This window comes from Helicoverpa armigera, chromosome 5 (genome assembly GCF_030705265.1).
Source record: "Helicoverpa armigera isolate CAAS_96S chromosome 5, ASM3070526v1, whole genome shotgun sequence".
Lineage (NCBI taxonomy): Eukaryota > Metazoa > Arthropoda > Insecta > Lepidoptera > Noctuidae > Helicoverpa > Helicoverpa armigera.
Window position 1 is genome coordinate 4,993,409 of NC_087124.1, and position 24,270 is coordinate 5,017,678.

At 40.1% G+C, this 24,270-nt stretch overlaps 5 protein-coding genes across 37 annotated transcripts; 1 reads left to right on the forward strand and 4 right to left on the reverse strand.

The window, feature by feature from the left end:
• The first annotated feature begins 2,599 nt into the window (after positions 1–2,599).
• Positions 2,600–5,953, forward strand: LOC110371661 (cholinesterase 1). 33 transcript variants are annotated; one of them, XM_064034872.1, is made up of 7 exons: positions 2,600–2,812; positions 2,953–4,220; positions 4,515–4,693; positions 4,829–4,984; positions 5,047–5,062; positions 5,136–5,164; positions 5,202–5,953. In XM_064034872.1, exons 1-7 carry the CDS (start codon positions 2,633–2,635, stop codon positions 5,432–5,434), a joined length of 2,061 nt encoding a protein of 686 aa, XP_063890942.1. In that variant the 5' UTR covers positions 2,600–2,632; the 3' UTR covers positions 5,435–5,953. The 33 variants fall into 33 exon arrangements, with proteins under 33 accessions (XP_063890942.1, XP_063890944.1, XP_063890943.1 ...); XM_064034874.1 differs by lacking the exon at positions 5,047–5,062 and having other exon boundaries at positions 4,829–4,915; positions 4,970–4,985; XM_064034873.1 differs by lacking the exon at positions 5,136–5,164 and having other exon boundaries at positions 4,829–4,915; positions 4,970–4,984; positions 5,047–5,067; positions 5,193–5,953.
• Positions 5,954–8,001: 2,048 nt separating this feature from the next.
• Positions 8,002–11,591, reverse strand: LOC110371857 (carboxylic ester hydrolase). The gene is made up of 5 exons (XM_064034885.1): positions 11,341–11,591; positions 10,502–10,940; positions 9,442–9,447; positions 8,523–9,345; positions 8,002–8,327 (listed from the first exon to the last, which is right to left on the reverse strand). The coding sequence occupies exons 1-5, from the start codon at positions 11,551–11,553 to the stop codon at positions 8,051–8,053; spliced, it is 1,758 nt and encodes a 585-aa protein (XP_063890955.1). The 5' UTR covers positions 11,554–11,591; the 3' UTR covers positions 8,002–8,050.
• A 1,375-nt stretch (positions 11,592–12,966) lies between these two features.
• Positions 12,967–15,243, reverse strand: LOC135116656 (carboxylic ester hydrolase-like). The gene is made up of 3 exons (XM_064034883.1): positions 15,026–15,243; positions 13,598–14,868; positions 12,967–13,402 (listed from the first exon to the last, which is right to left on the reverse strand). Exons 1-3 carry the CDS (start codon positions 15,236–15,238, stop codon positions 13,186–13,188), a joined length of 1,701 nt encoding a protein of 566 aa, XP_063890953.1. The 5' UTR covers positions 15,239–15,243; the 3' UTR covers positions 12,967–13,185.
• Positions 15,244–17,598: 2,355 nt separating this feature from the next.
• On the reverse strand, positions 17,599–19,779 carry LOC135116655 (juvenile hormone esterase-like). Its single transcript, XM_064034884.1, has 3 exons — positions 19,533–19,779; positions 18,105–19,372; positions 17,599–17,909 (listed from the first exon to the last, which is right to left on the reverse strand). Exons 1-3 carry the CDS (start codon positions 19,743–19,745, stop codon positions 17,693–17,695), a joined length of 1,698 nt encoding a protein of 565 aa, XP_063890954.1. The 5' UTR covers positions 19,746–19,779; the 3' UTR covers positions 17,599–17,692.
• Positions 19,780–22,044: 2,265 nt separating this feature from the next.
• On the reverse strand, positions 22,045–24,174 carry LOC110372020 (carboxylic ester hydrolase). The gene is made up of 3 exons (XM_049841948.2): positions 23,973–24,174; positions 22,551–23,809; positions 22,045–22,348 (listed from the first exon to the last, which is right to left on the reverse strand). The coding sequence occupies exons 1-3, from the start codon at positions 24,150–24,152 to the stop codon at positions 22,066–22,068; spliced, it is 1,722 nt and encodes a 573-aa protein (XP_049697905.2). The 5' UTR covers positions 24,153–24,174; the 3' UTR covers positions 22,045–22,065.
• Positions 24,175–24,270: the final 96 nt, after the last annotated feature.

Sequence of the window (24,270 nt, forward strand, 5' to 3'; positions counted from 1 at the left end):
GGACTGCGGGTTGTTCGAAAGAGGTACCGCGGCCCTAGCACATAAGAAGGCCTACGACGGAACACGACGGCTTTTAGTCAGTAAGAGTCTGACACTCCCTCACCGCTGCTAACCCACAGCGGGAGGGGTCATTTGATGATTTTTTACATCGTTGAAAAAAAAAGGGCTTTGGGAAACCGTGCTCTATGGCTTATATGGTACATGAGTGTGACGGAGAGGCTGGCAGCATTCCCACATCGGCAGGCAATGCTTAACACATAAATGCGTAATAAAACCCATATCCTACTTATTTGTTTTAAATATATAACTAGGATATTCGATAACAAATAACTGTGTTTGGATTAACGTTTTTTATCGTATATTTGTGTAGATTCCCCTTCTAGATAGTAAAAATATGATGTCAGTATCGTGAATCATGGACACGAATTAATGAAAGCATTGCATATGTACTGTGAAATATAATAGATCCGGCGAGTATTTACCTCATTAACGCAAAGAAAAAAGAGTTTCTTTGTTTGGTTGAACGCTCTAATCTCAGGAACTGCTGATCCGATTTGAAAAATTATTGTAAAAAAAATCAAATTCCTGAATAAATTGAATATCTAAAACTGAATATAATATGTTAGAGTAAATAGAGGTAGTATAAATATAATGATAGTATAATAATAAAGGTATATATGAATATAATAATATATATAAGTAAATATATAAGTTGTGCCTAAATATATAAGATTAACTAAATAGTTTGTAAGTAATTGTATATTAAAATTGCTGCGCCCTAACAGGGTATCATGTATGTACCTCTACATTTTATAACACCTTGTAACACTCATGATTGCAATAAATATTTGAAGTTTGAAGTTTGAATACATACTCTTAGATATTCAATTATTTAAGGAATTTGATTCCTAGAATTATTGAAATTAAACATAAAACTTCAAGTACAGGTATTGCGAAATTCATTTTGTAATTGGGTACAGTAATATCCAAAAATTTTGTGAGATGACGGCAGATAGAAGAGTATGGAAGAAGAAAACATGCTGCGCCGACCCCAAATGAAATTGGGATAAGGGCAGGAGGATGATGATGATGATGAATATCCAAAAATTATCTATTGCCGAAATGTTCAGATTATAGTGTTTTTTTAAGCTCATTGACATGGGCGCCTTTAAAATTAAAAGCGCACACTTGTGTTGTACTCATATTTACTTTATTTGTTGCGTTTTAATTTTTACTTGTGTTGTAGCCAACAAAATAGGACATATGGTGGTTACTTCCGAGACAACGACTGAGAGAGCCACATTAAAATTAGGAAAATGAAAAATTACAGATAGAAAATACCAAAATAATGTCAAATCCATTTTAATAGTTGGGACATTTTTACTTATTCACCATGATAAAGACTATAATATACTTATTCACCATTGGGAAGAATGTTCAGCCGATAAACTTTATTTTCAACGTCAAAAGTGTTGAAAATCTAGTTCGTGTTCGTGTATTTGCAATATTGCATCATGGCATACGTTTTCAATTGTTTGTGTAAATGAGCACAATTTAATATAAGTCTCTCAGTGTCTGACTCTAGACGATCAGTATAGATACGAATGAAAAAAGAGTACAACAATTTGAAAAAAAATAATTGACCATAGGCCTAAAATCCGCATTAAAGATTTCGTTTAATTGATCGTTTAGGTTACTGACTATAGTCACTATAGTCCGTATATCTAGTCACAGGATCCACTTGTGACTAGATATACGGACGACGACTGGACACGAAGGCTTAACGAAAAGGCTTTTTTGTTCACGTCAACGAGTCTTCGTTAGGCCAAACTTTAGGAACTACTTAATAATCAACTTCCATCACAAACGTAGCTCAATCTTAGACGTATTGTTTTTATCATTTCTAGATTGACGCTGACATCCTGTAAACAACTACAGCATGCATACATTTCAGCCATGTCTCGTGGAAACTACTTTCCTAGATGTACTACCTACGTAACCTCGAATGCTGCCCAGTAGCAGTCATTGCTACAACTCCACGTCAGAGGCCGACAGGCGGATTTGAGAAAACTCGGACTCGCTAGGTGACTAAACCTGCGGCTCACTCGATAAGAAGAAGAAGCCACCTATGGTCGAACAGGCAATTGGGGCAAGAACTGAGATGAATAGACCTCCGTCGCCGAGTTTGCATCGATCGCTACTATCGATGTAGATGTTTGCTGCTGCTGTGTATTGAACCTTCGCTAGCTCCTTGGTCAAAACCAAATAAAACTAGAAAATAAATGAATACTGGGTTAAAGAATGGAAAATAGTTCGTGCTGAAGACTACGACTGATTTTGGTCAGTTTTGCCAGTAGTTCAACAATTGTCATTTAGCGAGGAAATAAAAAATCTTTACAAAGCTGGTAGTATAAGTAAATCAAGTTACATCACTCGAAAATAACAACGCCACCAGTCGTAGACATTAGGTACGTCTATCGATTTCATCAATCACACAATTTCAATTAGGTAAATTTGAATGAACTTATCAGATATATCAGGATATAGAAACCGATAACCGCTAAGATATCCTGGAGCGGCGTTTACATAAAAGAGTTGTGCGAAGAGCATCACTATCAGTACATCCGTGACAATGTGGTGGCGCACGTGTGTGGTGCTGGTCTGCGTGACAGCAGTTCTGGCTGACGAGGAGTGGCGGCAAGTGAACACTGCGCAGGGGCCCGTGCGCGGACAGAAGCACCCCAGCGGACATCTGTACGCGTTCTACAATGTACCCTACGCCACTGCGCCTAAGGGCATACATAAATTCAAGGTAACCAAATTAGGAATTCACATTTTTACGTTTTGTTATTCACTAATACCTAGGCTATCAAGAAATGTCTATGAAAACTTCAATATTAAAAATAAGTAACATTCCTTATTCAGACATGACATAACGCGCTTTTTTTCCAGGCACCTCTATCGCCACCAGTACGAACAGAGCCATTCGATGCCGTCAACAAAAATGTGGTATGTCCACAGTATATAGACATGGATTCCAAGATGCCAGGACGTCATTTAGAGCAGTCAGAAGATTGTCTTATTGCTAACATATTCGTTCCCGACACAAATGAAAACAATCTTCCAGTTCTCGTTTATGTACATGGTGGGGCGTTCATTCTGGGCTTCGGTGATATGATGAGAGCAACACAATTAATGAAGTCTAAAGATTTCATCATGGTGACATTTAACTATCGTGTCGGCATTCACGGGTTTCTTTGTTTGGGCACTGAGGACGTACCAGGCAATGCGGGCATGAAGGATCAAGTGGCGCTGTTGCGCTGGGTGAAGGACAACATCGCTAACTTCGGTGGTGACCCTAATAAAGTAACCCTTGCAGGGTACAGTGCAGGTTCCACATCCGTGGATTTATTGATGCTCTCAAAGGCTGCAAAAGGTCTATTTCACCGTGTCATTCCTGAGAGTGGTGCAAACCTTGCAGCATTTGGAATGCAGAGGAATCCTTTAGAGGTCGCCAAAAGTCATGCCAAGACTCTACAGTTCACAAATGTTGAAGATATTTCTGCCCTGGAGCAGTTCTACAAGACAGCGTCGATGGAGCTGTTGACTGCAGACTCATTCCTTTTTAGACCTGATTCAACATTTTTGTTTGGGCCATGTGTGGAACGTGATACAGAAGGAGCATTTCTAACGGAATCTCCTCTGACCATACTAAAGAACGGCGATTTTGAAAAGTTACCAATGCTATATGGTTTCGCGAACATGGAAGGTCTTTTCCGTATTGACATGTTTAACGTTTGGAAAGACAAGATGAATTCTAAGTTTGCTGAGTTTTTGCCAGCTGATTTAAAGTTTGAAACTGATGGAGCCAGAGAGGAGGTGATCGAATTAATAAAGAAGTTCTACTTTGGTGGGCAGCCTGTCAGCAATGACAATATTCTGAGATACGTGGACTATTTTTCGGATGTTCCATTTGTTTATCCTACGCTACGGTCTGCAAAGTTGCAAGTGGAGGCTGGTAACGATCAAGTATATCTGTATGAATACTCATTCGTAGATGAGAACGACAATGTAGTACCACACACTAACGTGCGAGGTGCTGACCACGTCGCTCAGACGGTGGCTCTAATGGATGGTGAAGATGAAAGTCTCGAACCGCAGGCATATCAGAATATGAGGAAGATAATCCGTGAAATATGGCACAACTTTATCATAACTGGGTAAGAATCAGCTTTCGGAAGCACCATAACTAAACTGTTTTTGTTAGGGGCTCTCTAGACAATCAATTGTGTATTGTGCAAAACCATATTGTGCAAAATTAACCATATACCTACAGTTAAAATAGAAAATTGCGCAATAATTCATAAGCGACTTAACATCTAAAACAATCCTATTTGTCTAGGAGCCGCCGTCACAGCATATTCGAGCAAAGATATAATTTAATGACCAGTCAATACATTTATGAATTCATAACGCACATCAGAGTTTAAATCGTTTTTATGATTCATTTCCAGAACACCCGTGCCAGCAGACTCGTCGCTGCCTGCGTGGCCTCCAGCACGCGCCGACAGGTCGCCGCACATGCGGCTTCTTGAGAAACCGGTGCTACAAGGGGTGCTGCTAGGAGAACGCGCTCAGTTTTGGGACGATATTTACGAAAAATACTACCTTGATGCAGTACCACCCGCGGCACCAAATACTGGCAATGACAACGACAACGACGGTGGCAACGGAGGCGAGGGTGACGGTGGCAATGGCGGTGAGGGTGACGGGGGCAACGGTGGCGAGGGTGACGGTGGCAATGGCGGCGAGGGCGACGGTGGCAATGGCGGCGAGGGTGACGGGGGCAACGGTGGCGAGGGCGACGGTGGCAACGGCGGCGAGGGTGACGGTGGCGAAGGCGACGGTGGCGAAGGTGACGGTGGCGAAGGCGACGGTGGCGAAGGTGACGGTGGCGACGGTGGCGAAGGCGACGGTGGCGAAGGTGACATCTGGTCTTTCAAGCGACGGTCATCTCACTTTCATCTGGTCGGTCACGGTGGCAAGGCGACGGTGGCGAAGGCGACGGTGGCAAGGCGACGGTGGCGGGTGACGGTATAAAAAGGTGACGGTGGCGACGGTGGTGGCGAAGGCGACGACGGTGGCGAAGGTGACGGTGGCGACGGTGGTGAAGGCGACGGTGGCGGGCGAAGGCGGCGAAGGCGACGGTGGCGACGGTGGCGAAGGTGACGGTGGCGACGGTGGCGAAGGCGACGGTGGCAACGACAGTGGCGACAACACCGACAGCGGCAGCGGTGACGACAACGGCAGCGGTGACGATGAAGACGATACCGACGCCGCCGATAGTGCGGGACACCGCGATCTAATTGGCTCTAAATTAATGATCCTAACTGTTGTGTTGTATTTTTCAAAGCTTTTATTAAATACGAATTAGGCGGTCAATAAGATTAGACAATTAGATTACTGTAACTAATTTCAAATAATTAACATGCTTCTATTAGGCCGACCCGTATGTGACTTACTACGTAATGGAATCTAAAGTAACTTGTAAAACCATCTTCTGAGGATCGTGACGTCATGAAAATTGGCAACTGTATGTTGTACAATAATATGGTACCTACTGTCAAACTGATCTGATGATGGGGCTGGAAGATATGAACTGGAACTTCAAGATGGAGTATTTTCTCATAGCTGTGTTTGGACTTGTTAGTAAAGTCTGACCAGTGAGTGATGAAGTTTGACCATTTTTACGTGCATTTATAAAAGCGTGTTTTTGTGTTTTTCTAATTATTAATTTATTTGTTTACTAAATATGTACTTGAATATCCTCATAGAGAGTGTTTTGTTCACGTAATTGTTGTCGAGTCGAGACAGATTGAGTTATAATTTTATGTAATATCTTATTATGAAAATATTGTTGAAAATAAATAAATGATGCATTTATAATGACGAATTTGACTTTTTTTTGCTTCTTTTTAAATCAAATTTAGAACATGTTGCATTGCGTCTTTTATAAAAATCGTGAAAGGAGAATTCTCAAAAGCAGTCTGGTAATGTTTCACGTTGCAAAACCAAAATTATATATGTCGGATTCGCCGTAGAGTATACGTCTATTCTATTCTATTTTTACCCACCAAAAACATTACATGTAAAAAAAAACACTTATATCCTTTATCACCATTACGTTACATTTACCCTTCTTGGTCTTAACGTGCCTTCCGAATCACGGAGAAACTCAAGATATTTTTTTGTTACCTTAAGATACCCATCCTATGCGTACCTAAGTCCCATACCCCATCTGTGTTTAATATATCCATATTATGGTGTTCTAATTCTCGAACATTTTTACTCTTTTTACTTTGAATGATTTAAAAAAAATATGTTTTCATATTCTATTTTTTATTTTTTTGCTAATCGACATATATTTAACTAGAGGTAGTACATTAACATTTAATTTAATGTGATTAGGTACAAGGTACAACACACCCGGTATATAAATTATTTTTGAATTTTTTAACGAGCATTCCACTTCAGGAATTGTCTTTAAGAAAAAGAGAAAATTAACAATAACTAGATATCCGATGCATTTCCGTATCAGATGATTATTGACGTTTCGTTTCCATTGTTTATACGAGTTACATAATTAAAGAAATCTAGCCAAATAATTATTACTATTAAAAACATGACGCTTTTTTATTTATTTTATGATTCTAATAATATTTTTTTAGCGATGCGTAAACTACAAGCCGTATGACAGTACCGGTAATAATGCGGAAAAGGTATAAGGTACACGATTTGAGGATTTTATAATAAAGATATAGAATAGTTCTCTATTAGAAGTTCTGAGTGGTTTAAACATAACTCGTAGGTTATCTCCGTTTTTGTCTAATTACTCGAAAACCCGGATTATTGTAGGAAAATTAACACTATTATCCTATATAGATAGTGTATAATGAGCACAATAAATGAACACTTATTGTGCAACAACGTTAGACGGAATTTCATATACCTACATAAGTATGTGGTCATTCTCCTTAGTGTGTCTACTTTAAACCATTGTGAATTATTGAGTCTTATTATAAGCCTACGAGGCCATAACAATTTATTTTTGGTTCCATGATGATTAGTTTTTGGCCGAAATCGCTTTCTGAGTTTTTTTAAAACTTGCACAAAGCAGCCCGTAGTCTGGAAGTCGGTGATTGATTCACCCGTGCATCGGAGAGCACGTTAATGTCGGTCCTGCGTCTGATCTCTTTCCGGTCTTGTCGGATTGCCGTCCCATCAGGCTATTAGAGTGAAGGAATAGTGAGTGCACTTGTGTCTGCGCAAATGCTCGTGCACTATAATATACAAATGTCCTGTGCAGCTGGCTGATCTCCTTACATGAGAACAGCCGCCGTGGCCGAAATCGGCCGTGGACGCCCCAGTTTTTGGTAACAGTTCCTGCACATTATTGGTGAGCAACAAGAATGTTACTGGAAAAAAGTACTTAGCATCTTTTATTAATTCAGCAACGCGTTGCTATTAATTCTGCAAAGTCACGTGTTAATACAATGCAACTTTAACATGAAAGTTTACCCTGAATACGAGATTTAGTGTACTATAACCCACATATATATCTATATATACATATATATATTTAGTGTACTATTCATTATCCTTTGTGGTCAAAAACAGCATTTATGTGGTTTAACAATATTTTCAGTAAAAAAATTTAACGCTGTTTATTACTAAGAGTAGTTTGTTATCCGTTCAGGATAATCTTCTTCACAGAACAATACGGGAATTTTAAGTGGGTCAATAAATAACAACTGATTTATATATTTACAGCTTATTTTATTAATACAAACTTGATAAGCAGCCTCCACACTCCCCGTATTCGCCTAACCTCGGCCAACTTCGCGACTAGTGGGAACGACGCCATGTGATAATGCTCCCTCATATCAAAATATCATATGCCTGACAATGCCTAGCTATGGATGGACGTACCAAACAAAGTCGTTTTTATCTTAATAAGTGATAAAATACCTATTATTTATCTTATCACTATTTAATCAGTAGTCAACATGCATTTTGAAAGATACACTACTATAGTTAATGTTAATAAATTAAAGCATAATAAATCACGGTGTCCCGCACTGTTGTTTGTTGATGATGGTGGAACAGAATCAAGGTAGTATTTTTGGTAGATATCGTCCCACAACCGAGTGCGGTCTTCTAGCAGCACCCCATGTAGCTCCGGCTTCTCAAGCAGCTGCATGTGCGGCGACCTGTCGGCGCGTGCTGGAGGCCACGCAGGCAGCGACGAGCCTGCTGGCACGGGCACTCTGGAAACGAAAACCATTGAAACTCTCAAGAGCTACAAATCCACAAAAGCATGTCTTTACATGAAAACTTATCTATGCTTGAATCTGTCGAGTAACTATAGTTAGAAACGTAATTCGAGCAATTTCATGATATATTTTTTCAATGAATAATGAAAAAGTGGATAATTAATAGTGAGTTTGGAAGTCGATTCTTACCCGGTTTTGATAAAGTTGTGCCATATTTCACGGATTATCTTCCTCATATTCTTAAATTCCGGCGATTCAAGACTTTCATCTTCACCATCCATTACAGCCTCTGTCTGAGCACAGTGGTTAGCACCTCGCACATTAGTGTGTGGTACTACGGTGTCGTTCTCATCTGCGAATGAGTATTCATACAGATATACTTGATTGTTACCAGCCTCCACTTGCAACTTTGCAGACCATAGCGTAGAATAAGCAAACAGAACATCCGAAAAGTAGTCCACGTATCCCAGAATATTGTTATTGCTGACCGGCTGCCCATCAAAGTAGAAATCCTTAATCATTTTGATTACTTCTTCCCTGGCTTCATCACTTTCAAACTTCAGGTCAGCTGGCAGAAACTCAGTAAAATTATTATTCATCTTGTCTTTCCAATCTTCAAAAAAGTCAATGCGGAAAAGACCTTCCATGTTCGCGAAACCATATAGCATTGGTAACTTGTCAAAATCGCCGTTCTTTAGTATGGTCAGGGGAGATTCCGTTAGAAATGCTCCTTCTGTATCACGTTCCACACATGGCCCAAACAAAAATGTTGAATCAGGTCTAAAAAGGAATGAGTCTGCAGTCAACAGCTCCATCGACGCCGTCTTGTAGAACTGCTCTAGTTCAGAAATATCTTCAACATTTGTGAACTGTAGAGTCTTGGCATGACTTTTGGCGACCTCTAAAGGATCTCTCTGCATTCCGAACGCTGCAAGGTTTGCACCACTCTCAGGAATGACACGGTGAAACAGACCTTTTGTCGCTTTCGATAGCAATAATAAGTCCACAGATACTCAAACTCAAAATCGTTTATTCAAATTAGGCTGATAAATCAGCACTTTTCGAACGTCAAAAACAAAAGACAGCCCCCAAAACGCCCGCCCTTCACCACTTCCTATGTGTTTTTGCTGGGAAGAAGAAGTGGCGCAACAAACTCCCCAGCAACACATGTCTGTCTGTAAGGTTTGAAGAACCAGAATGTATACAAGTCAAATAAAAATATCATTATCACATGATAACCATTATATAAAATTAAGAAAGAAAAAAACAATACAAACTTAACACAAGTAGGCTAGCACACAGATTTACACCTATAAAGACTAAGTACTCAAGCATTACTTACAGTCTATTAAGTGTATCTAAAGCCTCCTGTTAATAAAATAAGAATGTATTTTTAATATAAGCATAGAATCAGCGTGCCCACCCACATGTGCAGATGGATATGTTGTAGCTGTACAACACAAACAAGGTGTATACCTGCTAGGACTACAGTATTATTATTTTCTCCAAAATAAGCTAATAGAAAATCATACTATTATTAATAGTGTCAATAGCCACCAACACGACCTGGTACCGCCAGCAGCACCCGTTCACGAGTATAACGCGAGGATCAGCCATCGCCCCCTTCGCACATTTTTGAGGGAAGGGGACAACCCGACCCCCAACGCTACCGCTGGCCATACCGTCTAAGGGAGCATGACGTGCTTGCGCTATTCAACAAAAGTAGAACATGTAAGAAGTACTGCAGTACTAGCAAGCCATAAAGCAACAACGCTAAGCAAAATTTAACAAAAGTTCCCAAAGTAAATAATACAAAAAAAAGTAAACAGAATTAATGTCTGAAGTAATGTCAATGAATGTAAAAAAATAATAATAATAAGTTAATAATTTAGTTACAGTGATAACAAGAATGAGCTGCCTTGCGTTCAACTTAGCGACCAACTATTCCTATCATTTAAATAATCATTAATGCTATAATAAGCCTTCTTTGAAAGAATTAACTTTACTTGTAATTTAAATGCATGAAACGGTAATTGTAGTAAAGTTAGAGGTAGTTTATTGTAAAAGCGGATACCGAGCCCCAAAAATGATCCATGAACCTTATGAAGTCTGTGAGTGGGTACACACAGTTTGTGCTTGTTTCTGGTGTTAATACTGTGATACGGAACCTGCACTGTATCCTCCAAGGGTGACATCATTGGGGTTACCGCCGAAGTTAGCGATGTTGTCCTTCACCCAGCGCAACAGTGCCACTTGGTCCTTCATGCCCGCATTGCCTGGTACGTCCTCAGTTCCCAGACAGAGGAACCCGTGAATGCCGACACGATAGTTAAACGTCACCATGATGAAATCTTTAGTCTTCATCAATTGTGTTCCTCTCATCGCATCACCGAAGCCTAGAGTGAATGCTCCACCATGTACAATAACGAGAACTGGAAGGTTTTTTTCATCTGTGTCGGGCACGAATATGTTAGCTATTAGACAATCTTCTGACTTCGTTACATTTATTCCGGGCATATAGGAAGCCATATCATCATTTTGAGGACATACCACATATTGGTTGACGGCATCGAATGGTTCTGTTCGTACTTGTGGCGGGAGTGGTGGCTGAAAAAAAAGTTTTTTTAGACTGGTATGTCTGCATTAAGTTTAAAATAAGTTATTTGTATATCACATAGCAAATTATGTTTAAGAGTTTACTTTATTCATTCGTGAATAAAGTAAACTCTTTTACAAACTAAGTTTAAAATAAGTTATTTCTATATCACATAGCAAATTATGTTTAAGAGTTTACTTTATTCATTCGTGAATAAAGTAAACTCTTTTACAAACTAAGTTTAAAATAAGTTATTTCTATATCACATAGCAAATTATGTTTAAGAGTTTACTTTATTCATTCGTGAATAAAGTAAACTCTTTTACAAACTGATTATTAAAAAAAAAATGAGTTTTTATTTCACCATTAAATGCAATATTCACATTAAATGAAAGAATCATATACACCTACCTTGAATTTGTCGGCACCCTTAGGCGCAGTGGCGTAGGGTATATTGTAGAACGCGTACAGATGTCCGCTGGGGTGCTTCTGTCCGCGCACGGGCCCCTGCGCAGTGTTCACCTGCCGCCACTCCTCGTCAGCCAGAACTGCTGTCACGCAGACCAGCACCACACACGTGCGCCACCACATTGTCACGGATGTACTGATAGAGGTGCTCCTCATACAACTCTTTTATGTAAAGATCCCTCAACTAAGTGTAGCCCTTATCGCTTGCTATGTCATGATGGATTTCGAAAATTATTCGAATTGAATGACTATGTGAATCATTAATGGGGTTTTTGAAAGATGCGTAGGTGATATCAGAAACTCATGAAGATACGACAAAAATTGTTTTACATTAACTATCTAACAAATCACGTTTCTGATCTTATCCTTGCCAATTGTTGGGTATTATCAATTACTTATATTTCTACTTTTATTACTTAATTACCTACTTGATTATCTACAGTGATCAATTGTCTGCAGTCCTATTAAGCCATTTTATCTATATTGCTAAAAATTGTAGGTACATGGTAAGTTTTACTTGCTGGTAGGTACAGTTTTCATGAACTTTAGTGTAAAATATTCGTTACTGGCTTATTGTTGATATCGAGGAAAATACCTTTGTTCATTTAAATAATCTAACACCTATCCTGCTTACATTATCCCGAATACTGAAACAGCACGTAATTTGAAATACTTTGGTTGGTTTGGCTTATTTTGACAATAACCATTTTTATAGATTTTGCATCTAATGTTATCCTTTAAAAAATGCGTGTCCGCTTCGCACCCATGTGGGTTAACTCTTATAAGCATGACAAAACGACTGTATCACGGAATCTCTAAATTCAAAAAGCCGATGTACTGTACCCATTTTTTACTGGAAATTGATCATAATACGATATTCAAAGCATTCCCTGATGATATTTCAAATTAACGCAGAAACCATAATTTTAAACCCTTCGATATTAGGTGCTTCGGCATCACAAACTTTCAATATTCCGTACATCGGTATCATGAACATTCGCAGTACAGTACTTCGATATAGCGTACATTCTAAGTCATGTGCTCTTGTGTACTTTATGGCTACAGTACGCCGGCTTTTTGAATTTCGAGATAACGTGATACAGTCTGACTAAACAATTGTTTAGCAATATTTGATTGACTTTATTGCTAGGCATAGCACAAGAATGTTGCTAGCAAAAAACTACATTGCCTTTTATTATTAACTCTGTAAAGTTGCGGTTATCTCCGCAACATGTCAGTGCAATGCAACTTTTAAACAAGAGTTTAACATGAATATGCGGCTTTAATGACATTACTTGTGCAAGTCAACACCCAGAACCGTATGCCCTATATTAACTATCCCTTGAGGTCAAAAGCAGCATTAATGGCAATTGAAATTCAGGTAATTAACGCTGCTTATAACGGTTTTGTATGAGCGGATAATCTTCTAGGTTCATTTAGCGGTCTAGCTGCTGCCAACGGTAACACATGCCTCGTGCGATCTCAAATAATCACAGAACTATCGGGATTTTTGAAGTGGGTAAATAAAATTCAAAATTGTTAAATACTCATAGGTAACTTTATTTCTTTGCAATATTGCACTCGTTCAAAATTGTACTTCAACGATATGACGATAAAATTTAATCACAAAATGTAGTTTGCCTGGCAATGCCTGGCTATAATGAACGTCGTGTTTATCTGAATAAGTTACAAAAATTACTTCATCAGATTTCTTAATCTAATCACTATTGAATTCATCATCAATATTGAAAGATGTTCACTGCTACAGAGAATAAATTAAAGCAATAATTAATCACTGCGGGCTGCGCTGCCAGCATCGGCGTTTGTTGCCGATGGTGGAACAGAATCAAGGTAGTATTTTTGGTAGATATCGTCCCACAACCGAGTGCGGTCTTCTAGCAGCACCCCATGTAGCTCCGGCTTCTCAAGCAGCTGCATGTGCGGCGACCTGTCGGCGCGTGCTGGAGGCCACGCAGGCAGCGACGAGCCTGCTGGCACGGGCACTCTGGAAACGAAAACCATTGAAACTCTCAAGACCTATAAATCCACAAAAGCATGATTGGACGTGAAAACTTATCTATGCTTGAATCTGTCGAGTAACTACAGTTAGAAACATAACTCGAGCAATTTCATGATATATTTTTTCAATGAATAATGAAAATGTGGATAATTAGTAGTGAATTTATAAGTCGATTCTTACCCGGTCTTGATAAAGTTGTGCCATATTTCACGGATTATCTTCCTCATCTTTTTAAATTCCGGCGATTCAAGACTTTCATCTTCACCATCCATTACAGCCAATGCTTGTGCGCAGTGGTTAGCACCTCGCACGTCAGTGTGTGGTACTACGGGGTCATTCTCATCTACGAATGAGTATTCATACAGATATACTAGATTGTTACCGGCCTCCACTTGCAACTTTGCGGACCATAGCGTAGAATAAGCAAACAGAACATCCGAAAAGTAGTCCACGTATCCCAGAATATTGTTATTGCTGACCGGCTGCCCATCAAAGTAGAAATCTTTAATCATTTTGATCACTTCTTCCCTGGCTTCATCACTTTCAAACTTTAGGTCAGCTGGCAGAAACTCAGTAACATTATTATTCATCTTGTCTTTCCAATCATCAAACAAGTCAATACGGAAAAGACCTTCCATGTTCGCGAAACCATATAGCATTGGTAACTTGTCAAAATCGCCGTTCTTTAGTATGGTCAGAGGAGACTCCGTTAGAAATGCTCCCTCTGTATCACGTTCCACACATGGCCCAAACAAAAATGTTGAATCAGGTCTAAAAAGGAATGAGTCTGCAGCAGTCAACAGCTCCATCGACGCTGTCTTGTAGAACTGCTCTAGGGCAGAAATATCTTCAACATTTGTGAACTGTAGAGTCTTGGCATGACTTTTGGCGACCTCTAAAGGATCTCTCTGCATTCCAAATGCTGCAAGGTTTGCACCACTCTCCGGAATGACACGGTGAAACAGACCTTTTGTCGCTTTCGATAGCAATAATAAGTCCACAGACACGGAACCTGCGCTGCTACCTCCGAGGGTGACATCATTGGGGTTACCACCAAAGTTGGCGATGTTGTCCTTCACCCAGCGCAACAGCGCCACTTGATCCTTCATGCCCGCATTGCCTGGTACATCCTCAGTGCCCAAACACAGGAACCCGTGAATGCCGAGACGATAGTTAAACGTCACCATTATGAAATCTTTCGTTTTCATTAATTGTGATCCTGTCATCGTATCACCGAAGCCCAGAATAAACGCCCCACCATGTACATAAACGAGAACTGGAAGGTTTTTTTCATGTGTGTCGGGCACGAATATGTTAGCTATCAGACAATCTTCTGACTCCACTATATTAAATCCTGGTAACGTGGCAGCCACGTAATCAGTCTGTGGACATACCACATGTTTGTTGACGGCATCGAACGGTTCTGTTCGTACTTGTGGCGGTAGAGGCGGCTGAAAAAAAAAACTTTTTTTAAGATTGACATGACTGAATTAGATTAGAATATGTCTTTTCTTTATCATATAACAAACATGATCCAGCGTTAACTTTATTCACGATGGCTCTGATGTTTTTAAAATTACATTCAATAAAAGAATCATATACGCCTACCTTGAATTTGTCGGCACCCTTAGGCGCTGTTGCGTAGGGTATATTGTAGAACGCGTACAGATGTCCGCTGGGGTGCTTCTGTCCGCGCACGGGCCCCTGCGCAGTGTTCACCTGCCGCCACTCCTCGTCAGCCAGAACTGCTGTCACGCAGACCAGCACCACACACGTGCGCCACCACATTGTCACGGATGTACTGATAGAGGTGCTTCTCATACAACTCCTTTATTTAAAGATCGGTCAACTAGATGTAGCACTTATCGCTTGCTATGTCATGATGGATTTTGAAAATAATTCCATGTTTATAATTATGTGAATCATAATTACATAGGTCTTTAATTACTAATCGTTTTTGTGTAGCAGTGAAAGCTGCGAAGGTCATTTCAGGGTTTCTTCGATTTCGGCTTGTTCGTTAATTTGTTTATCAAGATACGATTAAGATTATTTAACCAGATTCATATCCGACTGAGATCCAATCACGACACAATTACGATTGAAGCGTATGTGGCATTCCAGTAGTTTTTCTTTTCAATAAAAGTTTTTATCCTTTTCTGTGATTCAATAATGAATCATATTTTCTGCAAATTATTTACGATTGCAATATGATTGTAGAGCAAACTACCGTAGAGACCAAATGGCAGACCAATCGCAAACCAATCGAATGTCATTAGAATAGGGTTGGTCGTTTATTATACCCTATTCACGGAGCCATTAGCTAAAAAGGGTTCTTTACAAGTCACGACTGAAGAAGTGCACTGCTTAAAATTCATTCCTGTATAATACATAATTGATTGTAAATCTCCATCCACTACTTAATTCTTCATTCTCCGAGCCTTTTTCCCAACTATGTTGGGGTCGGCTTCCAGTCTAACCGGATGTAGCCGAGTACCAGTGCTTTACACGGAGCGACTGTCCTATCTGACCCCCTCAACCCACCTGGGCAACCCAGACTGTTGTCAGACTTACTGGCTTCTGACTACCCGTAACGACTGCCAAGGTTGTTCAATGACAGCTTGGACCTACAGTTTAACGTGCTATCCGAAATACAGTCGTTGGTGTCTAAGATATACTTAGAAAGTACATACAAACTTACTTAATAAAAATGATATATTATTAAAGTGTTAAATACGCAGAATTGAATGTAAAATATTCTTTACTGCGTTAATTTTTATATTGAAGATTAGAAAATATTTATTCATTGAAAAGGTCTATTTTGCTAACATTATCCTGATTACTGAAATATACATAGAAAATTGCCTTATTGCTACCAGCTACTATAAGTTGCTACCAATTGCTACCCTCGTGGTTTCCTCGTAGTTTTGGAATCTAAATTGTCACCTTTTTGTGGCTGTTAAGCCATTGTGTCATGTTTTCCAGCGTGAAGAAAAAAATTGAGTTCAAGGCGCCTTAAGAAATAAATTAGCAGGTTGTCACTAAAATACTTAACAGAACTTTTGGCAAGGCGTAGAAACTCAATTTTGTATGTATTTTTCTGTGCGAAATCAATGTGGTCCAAAATTTTATGCTGGAACTCTGGGTGACACAAAATTGAATTTGCCTTACGCAATGAATATAATCCTTTTGAAAAAACGTGTGCATCTACTTCGTACCACTACTGTGAGTTGAGTCTGACAGTTGAATTGATGAGCAACAAGAATGTTGCTAAAAGTACTTTGCTAGTATTATTATTTTAGGGTTCCTAGGTTGTGTTTGAACCAATCTCTCTAGTATGAGGGCGTGGGTTCGATTTCAGGTCAGGCAAGTACCAATGCAACTTTTCTAAGTTTGTATCTACTTTCTAAGTACATCGTAGACACCAATGGCTGATAAAAAGGTGAAGGAAAACATCTCGAGGAAACCTGGACTATGAGTCTGAAATCACCAGCCCGCATTGAGCAAGCGTGGTGATTAATGCTCAATCCTTCTCGGTGTGAGAGGAGGCTTGTGCCCAGCAGTGGGACGATACAAAGGCTAACAGAAACAGGTTGTGTGGAATTCCTAAGTTGAGTTCTGTCCCTTCTGGTCCCTTCGGGGATGCAGGGGATTGAGAAAAACACTGTGTTCCGATACCGAATATATTTACATACCCCCAGAGAGAGCCGTTCACCCGGACTAGTGCGTCCCTTCCTTGAATGCCTCCCGCTCACACGTTCTTGCTTACCTTACCTTACACTCTGCCATACATACATGTGTCAACGCGTTTCTATTAACTCCGCAACTTCTCAATGCAAGGCAACTTTATAAACATAAGTTTACCATAAATAGTTGTCAAAGCAGCATTCATGGCAGTTAGTTTTTCAGTGTACATTTTAACGCTCTGTTCATAATACTTTTATACGAGCGGATAATATTTAATAAGCGGTCTCTAGCTGCTGCCAACGGTTACACCTGCCTCGTTCGATCTCAAATACTCACAGAACTATCAGAATTTTTGAAGTGGGTAAATAAAATACGATTTTGTTAAATACTATTTCTTTGCAATATTGCACTCGATCAAACTGTACCTACTTCAACATCTTTATAATATGACGATAAAATTTAATCACAGAATGTAATTTTCGTGGCAATGCCTGGCTATACTATATAAACGTCGTGTTTATCTAAATAAGTTACAAAGTTAGGTACTTCAATTGAATGTTGATGTACTACAGGTAATAAATTAAAGTATAGTTAATCATAGCGGGCTGCGCTGCCAGCATCGGCGTTTGTTGTCGATGGTGGAACAGAATCAAGGTAGTACTTTTGGTAGATATCGTCCCACAACCGAGTGCGGTCTTCTAGCAGCACCCCATGTAGCTCCGGCTTCTCAAGCAGCTGCATGTGCGGCGACCTGTCGGCGCGTGCTGGAGGCCACGCAGGCAGCGACGAGCCTGCTGGCACGGGCACTCTGGAAACGAAAACCATTGAAACTCTCAAGACCTATAAATCCACAAAACATGTCTTTACATGAAAACTTATCTCTGCTTGATTCTGCCTAGTAACTAGAGTCAGAAGCGTAATCCGAGTAATCTCATAATAATATATTTTCAATTCATGGTGAAAAACTGGATAATTGATGGTGATTTAGAATGTTGATTCTTACCCGGTTTTAATAAAGTTGTGCCACATTTCACGGATTATCTTCCTCATATTTTTTAATTCAGGTGATTCAAGACTTTCATCTTCACCATCCATTATAGCCAATGTTTGAGCGACGTGGTTAGCACCTCGTACATCAGTGTGTGGCACTACGGGGTCATTCTCATCTACGAATGAGTATTCATACAGATATACCTGATCGTTACCAGCCTCCACTTGCAGCTTTGCGGACCATAGCGTGGAGTAAGCAAATAGAACATCCGAAAAGTAGTCCACATATCCCAGAATATTGTTATTGCTGACCGGCTGCCCATCAAAGTAGAAATCTTTAATCATTTTGATCACTTCTTCCCTGGCTTCATCACTTTCAAACTTCAGGTCAGCTGGCAGGAACTCAGTAAAATTATTATTCATCTTGTCTTTCCAATCTTCAAACAAGTCAATACGGAAAAGACCTTCCATGTTCGCGAAACCATATAGCATTGGTAACTTGTCAAAATCGCCGTTCTTTAGTACGGTCAGAGGAGATTCCGTTAGAAATGCTCCTTCTGTATCACGTTCCACACATGGCCCAAACAAAAATGTTGAATCAGGTCTAAAAAGGAATGAGTCTGCAGTCAACAGCTCCATCGACGCTGTCTTGTAGAACTGCTCTAGGGCAGAAATATCTTCAACATTTGTGAACTGTAGAGTCTTGGCATGACTTTTGGCGACCTCTAAAGGATCTCTCTGCATTCCGAACGCTGCAAGGTTTGCACCACTCTCCGGAATGACACGGTGAAACAGACCTTTTGTCGCTTTCGATAGCAATAATAAGTCCACAGATACGGAACCTGCGCTGCCACCTCCAAGGGTGACATCATTGGGGTTACCGCCGAAGTTAGCGATGTTGTCCTTCACCCAGCGCAACAGCGCCACTTGGTCCTTCATGCCCGCATTGCCTGGTACGTCCTCAGTGCCCAGACACAGGAACCCGTGAATGCCGAGGCGATAGTTAAACGTCACCAAAATGAAATCTTTCGTCTTTAAGAATTCTGTTCCTATCATCATTTCACCGAAGCCCATTACGAACGCCCCACCGTGTACATAAACGAGAACCGGAAGATTTTTTTCTTTAGTGTCGGGCACGAATATGTTAGCTATTAGACAATCTTCTGACTCCACTATATTAAATCCTGGTATCATGGCAGCCACGTCATCAGTCTGTGGACATACCACATGTTTGTTGACGGCATCGAACGGTTCTGTTCGTACTTGTGGCGGTAGAGGCGGCTGAAAAAAATGACTGAATTAGATTACAATATGTCTTTTATTTATCATAGGTACAACAAACATGTTTCAACGTTAACTTTATTCACGATGACTCTGATCAATTAAACAATATTTTAGTTTAAATTCTACATTAAATAGAAGAATCATATACACCACCCACCTTGAATTTGTCGGCACCCTTAGGCGCTGTTGCGTAGGGTATATTGTAGAACGCGTACAGATGTCCGCTGGGGTGCTTCTGTCCGCGCACGGGCCCCTGCGCAGTGTTCACCTGCCGCCACTCCTCGTCAGCCAGAACTGCTGTCACGCAGACCAGCACCACACACGTGCGCCACCACATTGTCACGGATGTACTGATAGAGGTGCTCCTCATACAACTCCTTTATTTAAAGATCGGTCAACTAGGTGTAGCACTTATCGCTTGCTATGTCATGATGGATTTTGAAAATAATTCCATGTTATTAATTATGTGAATCATAATTACATAGGTCTTTAATTACTAAGGTCATTGCAGGGTTTCTTGGATTTATTCATTAATTTATTTATCAAGATGCGATTAAGCATATTTTACCTGAATGATCTAACAAATCGAGTTTTTGATCTTATCTTTACCAGGTGGTTCACTAATGATACTGGATCGTATTATCTACTGTGATCAATTGTCAGCAGTTCAATTAGGCCAAGTCATTATGACGTTGTTACCATGGATGATGCCATGGATCGCATCTTCCGAGCACGGCAGGTTGCGCTGGTGCGGCTGCTACTTCTGCAGAGACTACCAAGCGGCGCAAATATAATAACCTTGCTGGAAATTGTACTATCTGAGCCATTCGGGAAACGCTCCAAACAAACAACGGAAACGCTCGGTTCATGGAGCCCGAGTTCACGGCTCCTTTACAAAGAGGCTGTCTTATTCAAATGGGCAAAGAATTGGCATTGCCATACAACAAACATGGCAAAGCAGCCAGTCTTCTGGACACGTTTCCGGAGGAGAGTGATGCCGAGGAATACTTCGACGCTTAATTATTGTTATTTGGTATACTTTTTATTTTTGTTATAGTATTTTATTTTTTAAAGATTAAGTTAGTAGTGTTAGTTTAAGTTTGTATATATATGTATAGTGTGTACATTATAGTTTGTAAATCTTCATACACTACTTAATTCATCATTCTCCGAGCCTTTTTCTCAACTATGTTGGGGTCGGCTTCCAGTCTAACCGGATGTAGCCGAGTACCAGTGCTTTACACGGAGCGACTGCCCTATCTGACCCCCTCAACCCACTTACCTGGGCAACCTAATACCCCTTGTTCAATGACAGCCGGGACCTACAGTTTAACGTGCTATCCGAACCACAGTCATTGATGTCTAAAATATACCTACTTAGAACGTACATACAAACTTCCTTAATAAAAATGATATATTATTAAAATGTTAAATACAGACATATAGGTAGATAATACGTAGATTTGAATGTAAAATATTCATTAGGTCTGCTTTAATGTTTACATTGAAGATAAGAAAATATTTATTCATCGAAAAAGTCTTACATGTCTATCTTGCTAACATCATCCTGATTACTGAAATATATGTAGAAAGTTGCTGCCTGATTGCTACCAGCTACCATTAGTTGCTACCATTTGCTACCATCGTGGTTTCTAAGATAATCAGAATCTAAAGGCTCATCTTTTTTTTGGCTGTCAAGCCGTTGTGACACCTGCATGGCTGTCATGTTTTTCAGGGTGAAGAAAGTGCGCAAAAGTATTGAATTTTTTGTCACCCATAGTTCCAGCATAAAATTTTGGACCTCATCGCACAAAAAAAGATATTACAAAATTGAGTTTTTGCGCCTTAAGAAATAAATTAACAAGTTGTCACTTAAATACTAAACAGAACTTTTTACATGGCGCAGAAACTCAATTTTTAAATGAAGTATTCTGCATTAAATATACTCCTTTTGAAAAAACGAGTGCGTCTACTTCGTACCACTGTGAGTTGAGTCTGACAGTTGAACTGATGAGCAACAAGAATGTTGCTAAAAGTACTTTGCTGGGCTTTTTATTATTTTAGGGTTCTCTGTTGTGTGTGTGGAATTCCTAAGTTGAGTTCTGCCTCTTCTGGTCGGGGGTGCAGGGGTGAGGAACACTGTGTTCTGAGAATCGTGCACTCATACCAGTGTGCAGTAACGGTCCCTTCCTTGAATGCCTCACGTTCTTGCTTACCTTAACACTCTGCGATATATACTTACATATGTTCCTAAGGTACTATTAACTCTGCAACGCGTTGCTATTAACTCCCCAAACTTGTCAATGCAAGGCAACTTTATAAACAAAAGTTTACCATAAGTATCTAGTTGTCAAAAGCAGCGTTAATGGCAGTTAGATGTTCAGTGTACATTTTTATCGCCGTTTATAACGCTTTCATACGAAACGATAATCTTCTAGGTTTTATAAGCCGTCTAGCTGCTGCCAACAGTAACACTTGCGTCGCTCGATACCACACAGAACTATACAAGATTTTTGAAGTGGGTAAATAAAATACAATTGTGTTAAATACTCATAACTTTTTTTATTTCTTTGCAACATTACTCTCGTTCAAGAATCTATTCCAGCTTGCCCGGCTATCTAGCTACAAACGTCGTGATCTGAATAAGTAAGAAAAACAGATACTTCATAAGATTTCCTAATCTTATCAGTTTAATGCGTACTCGACATACATTTTGAAAGATACACTACTATAGAGGTAGTGAATGTAATTAAATTAAAACATAATAAATCACGGTGTCCCGCACTGTTGTTTGTTGATGATGGTGGAACAGAATCAAGGTAGTACTTTTGGTAGATATCGTCCCACAACCGAGTGCGGTCTTCTAGCAGCACCCCATGTAGCTCCGGCTTCTCAAGCAGCTGCATGTGCGGCGACCTGTCGGCGCGTGCTGGAGGCCACGCAGGCAGCGACGAGCCTGCTGGCACGGGCACTCTGGAAACGAACAGGAAAACCATTGAAACTCTCAAGAGCCTATAAATCCACAGAAGCAAATCTTTACTTGAAAACTTATCTATGCTTGAATCTGTCGAGTAACTATAGTCAGAAACAAAATTCAAGCAATTTAAATGATATATTTTTTCAATGAATAATGAAAAGTGGATAATTAATAGTGAATTTATAAGTCGATTCTTACCCGGTTTTGATAAAGTTGTGCCATATTTCACGGATTATCTTCCTCATATTTTTAAATTCCGGTGATTCAAGACTTTCATCTTCACCATCCATTACAGCCAATGTTTGAGCAACGTGGTTAGCACCTCGCACGTCAGTGTGTGGCTCTACGGAGTCATTCTCATCTACAAATGAGTATTCATATAAATATACTTGATCGTTACCAGCCTCCACTTGCAATTTTGTAGACCATAGTGTAGAATAAGCAAACAGAACATCCGAAAAGTAGTCCACGTATCCCAGAATATTGTTATTGCTGACCGGCTGCCCATCAAAGTAGAAATCCTTAATCATTTTGATCACTTCTTCCCTGGCTTCATCACTTTCAAACTTCAGGTCAGCTGGCAGAAACTCAGTAAAATTATTATTCATCTTGTCTTTCCAATCTTCAAACAAGTCAATACGGAAAAGACCTTCCATGTTCGCGAAACCATATAGCATTGGTAACTTTTCATAGTCGCCGTTCTTTAGTATTGTCAGAGGAGATTTCGTTAGAAATGCTCCTTCTGTGTCACGTTCCACACATGGCCCAAACAAAAATGTTGAATCAGGTCTAAAAAGGAATGAGTCTGCAGTCAACAGCTCCATCGACGCTGTCTTGTAGAACTGCTCTAGGGCAGAAATATCTTCAACATTTGTGAACTGTAGAGTCTTGGCATGACTTTTGGCGACCTCTAAAGGATCCCTCTGCATTCCAAATGCTGCAAGGTTTGCACCACTCTCAGGAATGACACGGTGAAACAGACCTTTTGCAGCCTTTGAGAGCATTAATAAGTCCACAGATACGGAACCTGCACTATACCCAGCAAGAGTGACATCACCAGGGTTACCGCCGAAGTTGGCGATGTTGTCCTTCACCCAGCGCAACAGCGCCACTTGATCCTTCATGCCCGCATTGCCTGGTACATCCTCAGTTCCCAGACAAAGGAACCCGTGAATGCCGACACGATAGTTAAACGTCACCATTATGAAATCTTTCGTTTTCATGAATTGTGATCCTGTCATCATATCACCGAAGCCCACAATAAACGCCCCACCATGTACATAAACGAGTACGGGAAGGTTATTTTCATTTGTGTTGGGCACGAATATGTTAGCTATCAGACAATCTTCTGACTCTTCTATATTAGGCGTGGCAGCCATGTCTACGTATTGTGGACATACCACATATTTGTTGACGGCATCGAACGGTTCTGTTCGTACTTGTGGCGGTAGAGGCGGCTGAAAAAGAAACTTTTTTAAGATCGACATGACTGAATTAAGATTAAAATATGTATATTTTTTATCGTATAAGAAACATGTTTATGCCTTTACATTCACGATGGCTCTGATGATTTAAAAATTATTTTAGTTACTTTCTACATTAAATATAAGAATCATATACCTTGAATTTGTCGGCACCCTTAGGCGCAGTGGCGTAGGGTATATTGTAGAACGCGTACAGATGTCCGCTGGGGTGCTTCTGTCCGCGCACGGGCCCCTGCGCAGTGTTCACCTGCCGCCACTCCTCGTCAGCCAGAACTGCTGTCACGGAGACCAGCACCACACACGTGCGCCACCACATTGTCACGGATGTACTGATAGAGGTGCTCCTCATACAACTCCTTTATTTAAAGATCGGTCAACTAGATGTAGCACTTATCGCTTGCTATGTCATGATAGATTTTGAAAATAAATTCATG

Excerpts from the sequence above, each read along its gene's own strand:
- LOC110371661 (XM_064034850.1), top strand. The coding sequence starts at position 2,633 with ATGTGGTGGCGCACGTGTGTGGTGCTGGTCTGCGTGACAGCAGTTCTG. Across the intron at positions 4,221-4,514 it reads CACAACTTTATCATAACTGG|AACACCCGTGCCAGCAGACT; the intron begins GTAAGAATCAGC and ends ATTCATTTCCAG. Across the intron at positions 5,165-5,201 it reads CGAAGGTGACGGTGGCGACG|GCGACGGTGGCGACGGTGGC; the intron begins GTGGTGAAGGCG and ends AAGGCGGCGAAG.
- LOC110371857 (XM_064034885.1), bottom strand. The coding sequence starts at position 11,553 with ATGAGGAGCACCTCTATCAGTACATCCGTGACAATGTGGTGGCGCACG. Across the intron at positions 10,941-11,340 it reads AGGGTGCCGACAAATTCAAG|CCACCACTCCCGCCACAAGT; the intron begins GTAGGTGTATAT and ends CTTTTTTTTCAG. Across the intron at positions 8,328-8,522 it reads CACAACTTTATCAAAACCGG|AGTGCCCGTGCCAGCAGGCT; the intron begins GTAAGAATCGAC and ends TTTCGTTTCCAG.
- LOC135116656 (XM_064034883.1), bottom strand. The coding sequence starts at position 15,238 with ATGAGAAGCACCTCTATCAGTACATCCGTGACAATGTGGTGGCGCACG. Across the intron at positions 14,869-15,025 it reads AGGGTGCCGACAAATTCAAG|CCGCCTCTACCGCCACAAGT; the intron begins GTAGGCGTATAT and ends TTTTTTTTTCAG. Across the intron at positions 13,403-13,597 it reads CACAACTTTATCAAGACCGG|AGTGCCCGTGCCAGCAGGCT; the intron begins GTAAGAATCGAC and ends TTTCGTTTCCAG.
- LOC135116655 (XM_064034884.1), bottom strand. The coding sequence starts at position 19,745 with ATGAGGAGCACCTCTATCAGTACATCCGTGACAATGTGGTGGCGCACG. Across the intron at positions 19,373-19,532 it reads AGGGTGCCGACAAATTCAAG|CCGCCTCTACCGCCACAAGT; the intron begins GTGGGTGGTGTA and ends CATTTTTTTCAG. Across the intron at positions 17,910-18,104 it reads CACAACTTTATTAAAACCGG|AGTGCCCGTGCCAGCAGGCT; the intron begins GTAAGAATCAAC and ends TTTCGTTTCCAG.
- LOC110372020 (XM_049841948.2), bottom strand. The coding sequence starts at position 24,152 with ATGTGGTGGCGCACGTGTGTGGTGCTGGTCTCCGTGACAGCAGTTCTG. Across the intron at positions 23,810-23,972 it reads AGGGTGCCGACAAATTCAAG|CCGCCTCTACCGCCACAAGT; the intron begins GTATATGATTCT and ends TTTCTTTTTCAG. Across the intron at positions 22,349-22,550 it reads CACAACTTTATCAAAACCGG|AGTGCCCGTGCCAGCAGGCT; the intron begins GTAAGAATCGAC and ends GTTCGTTTCCAG.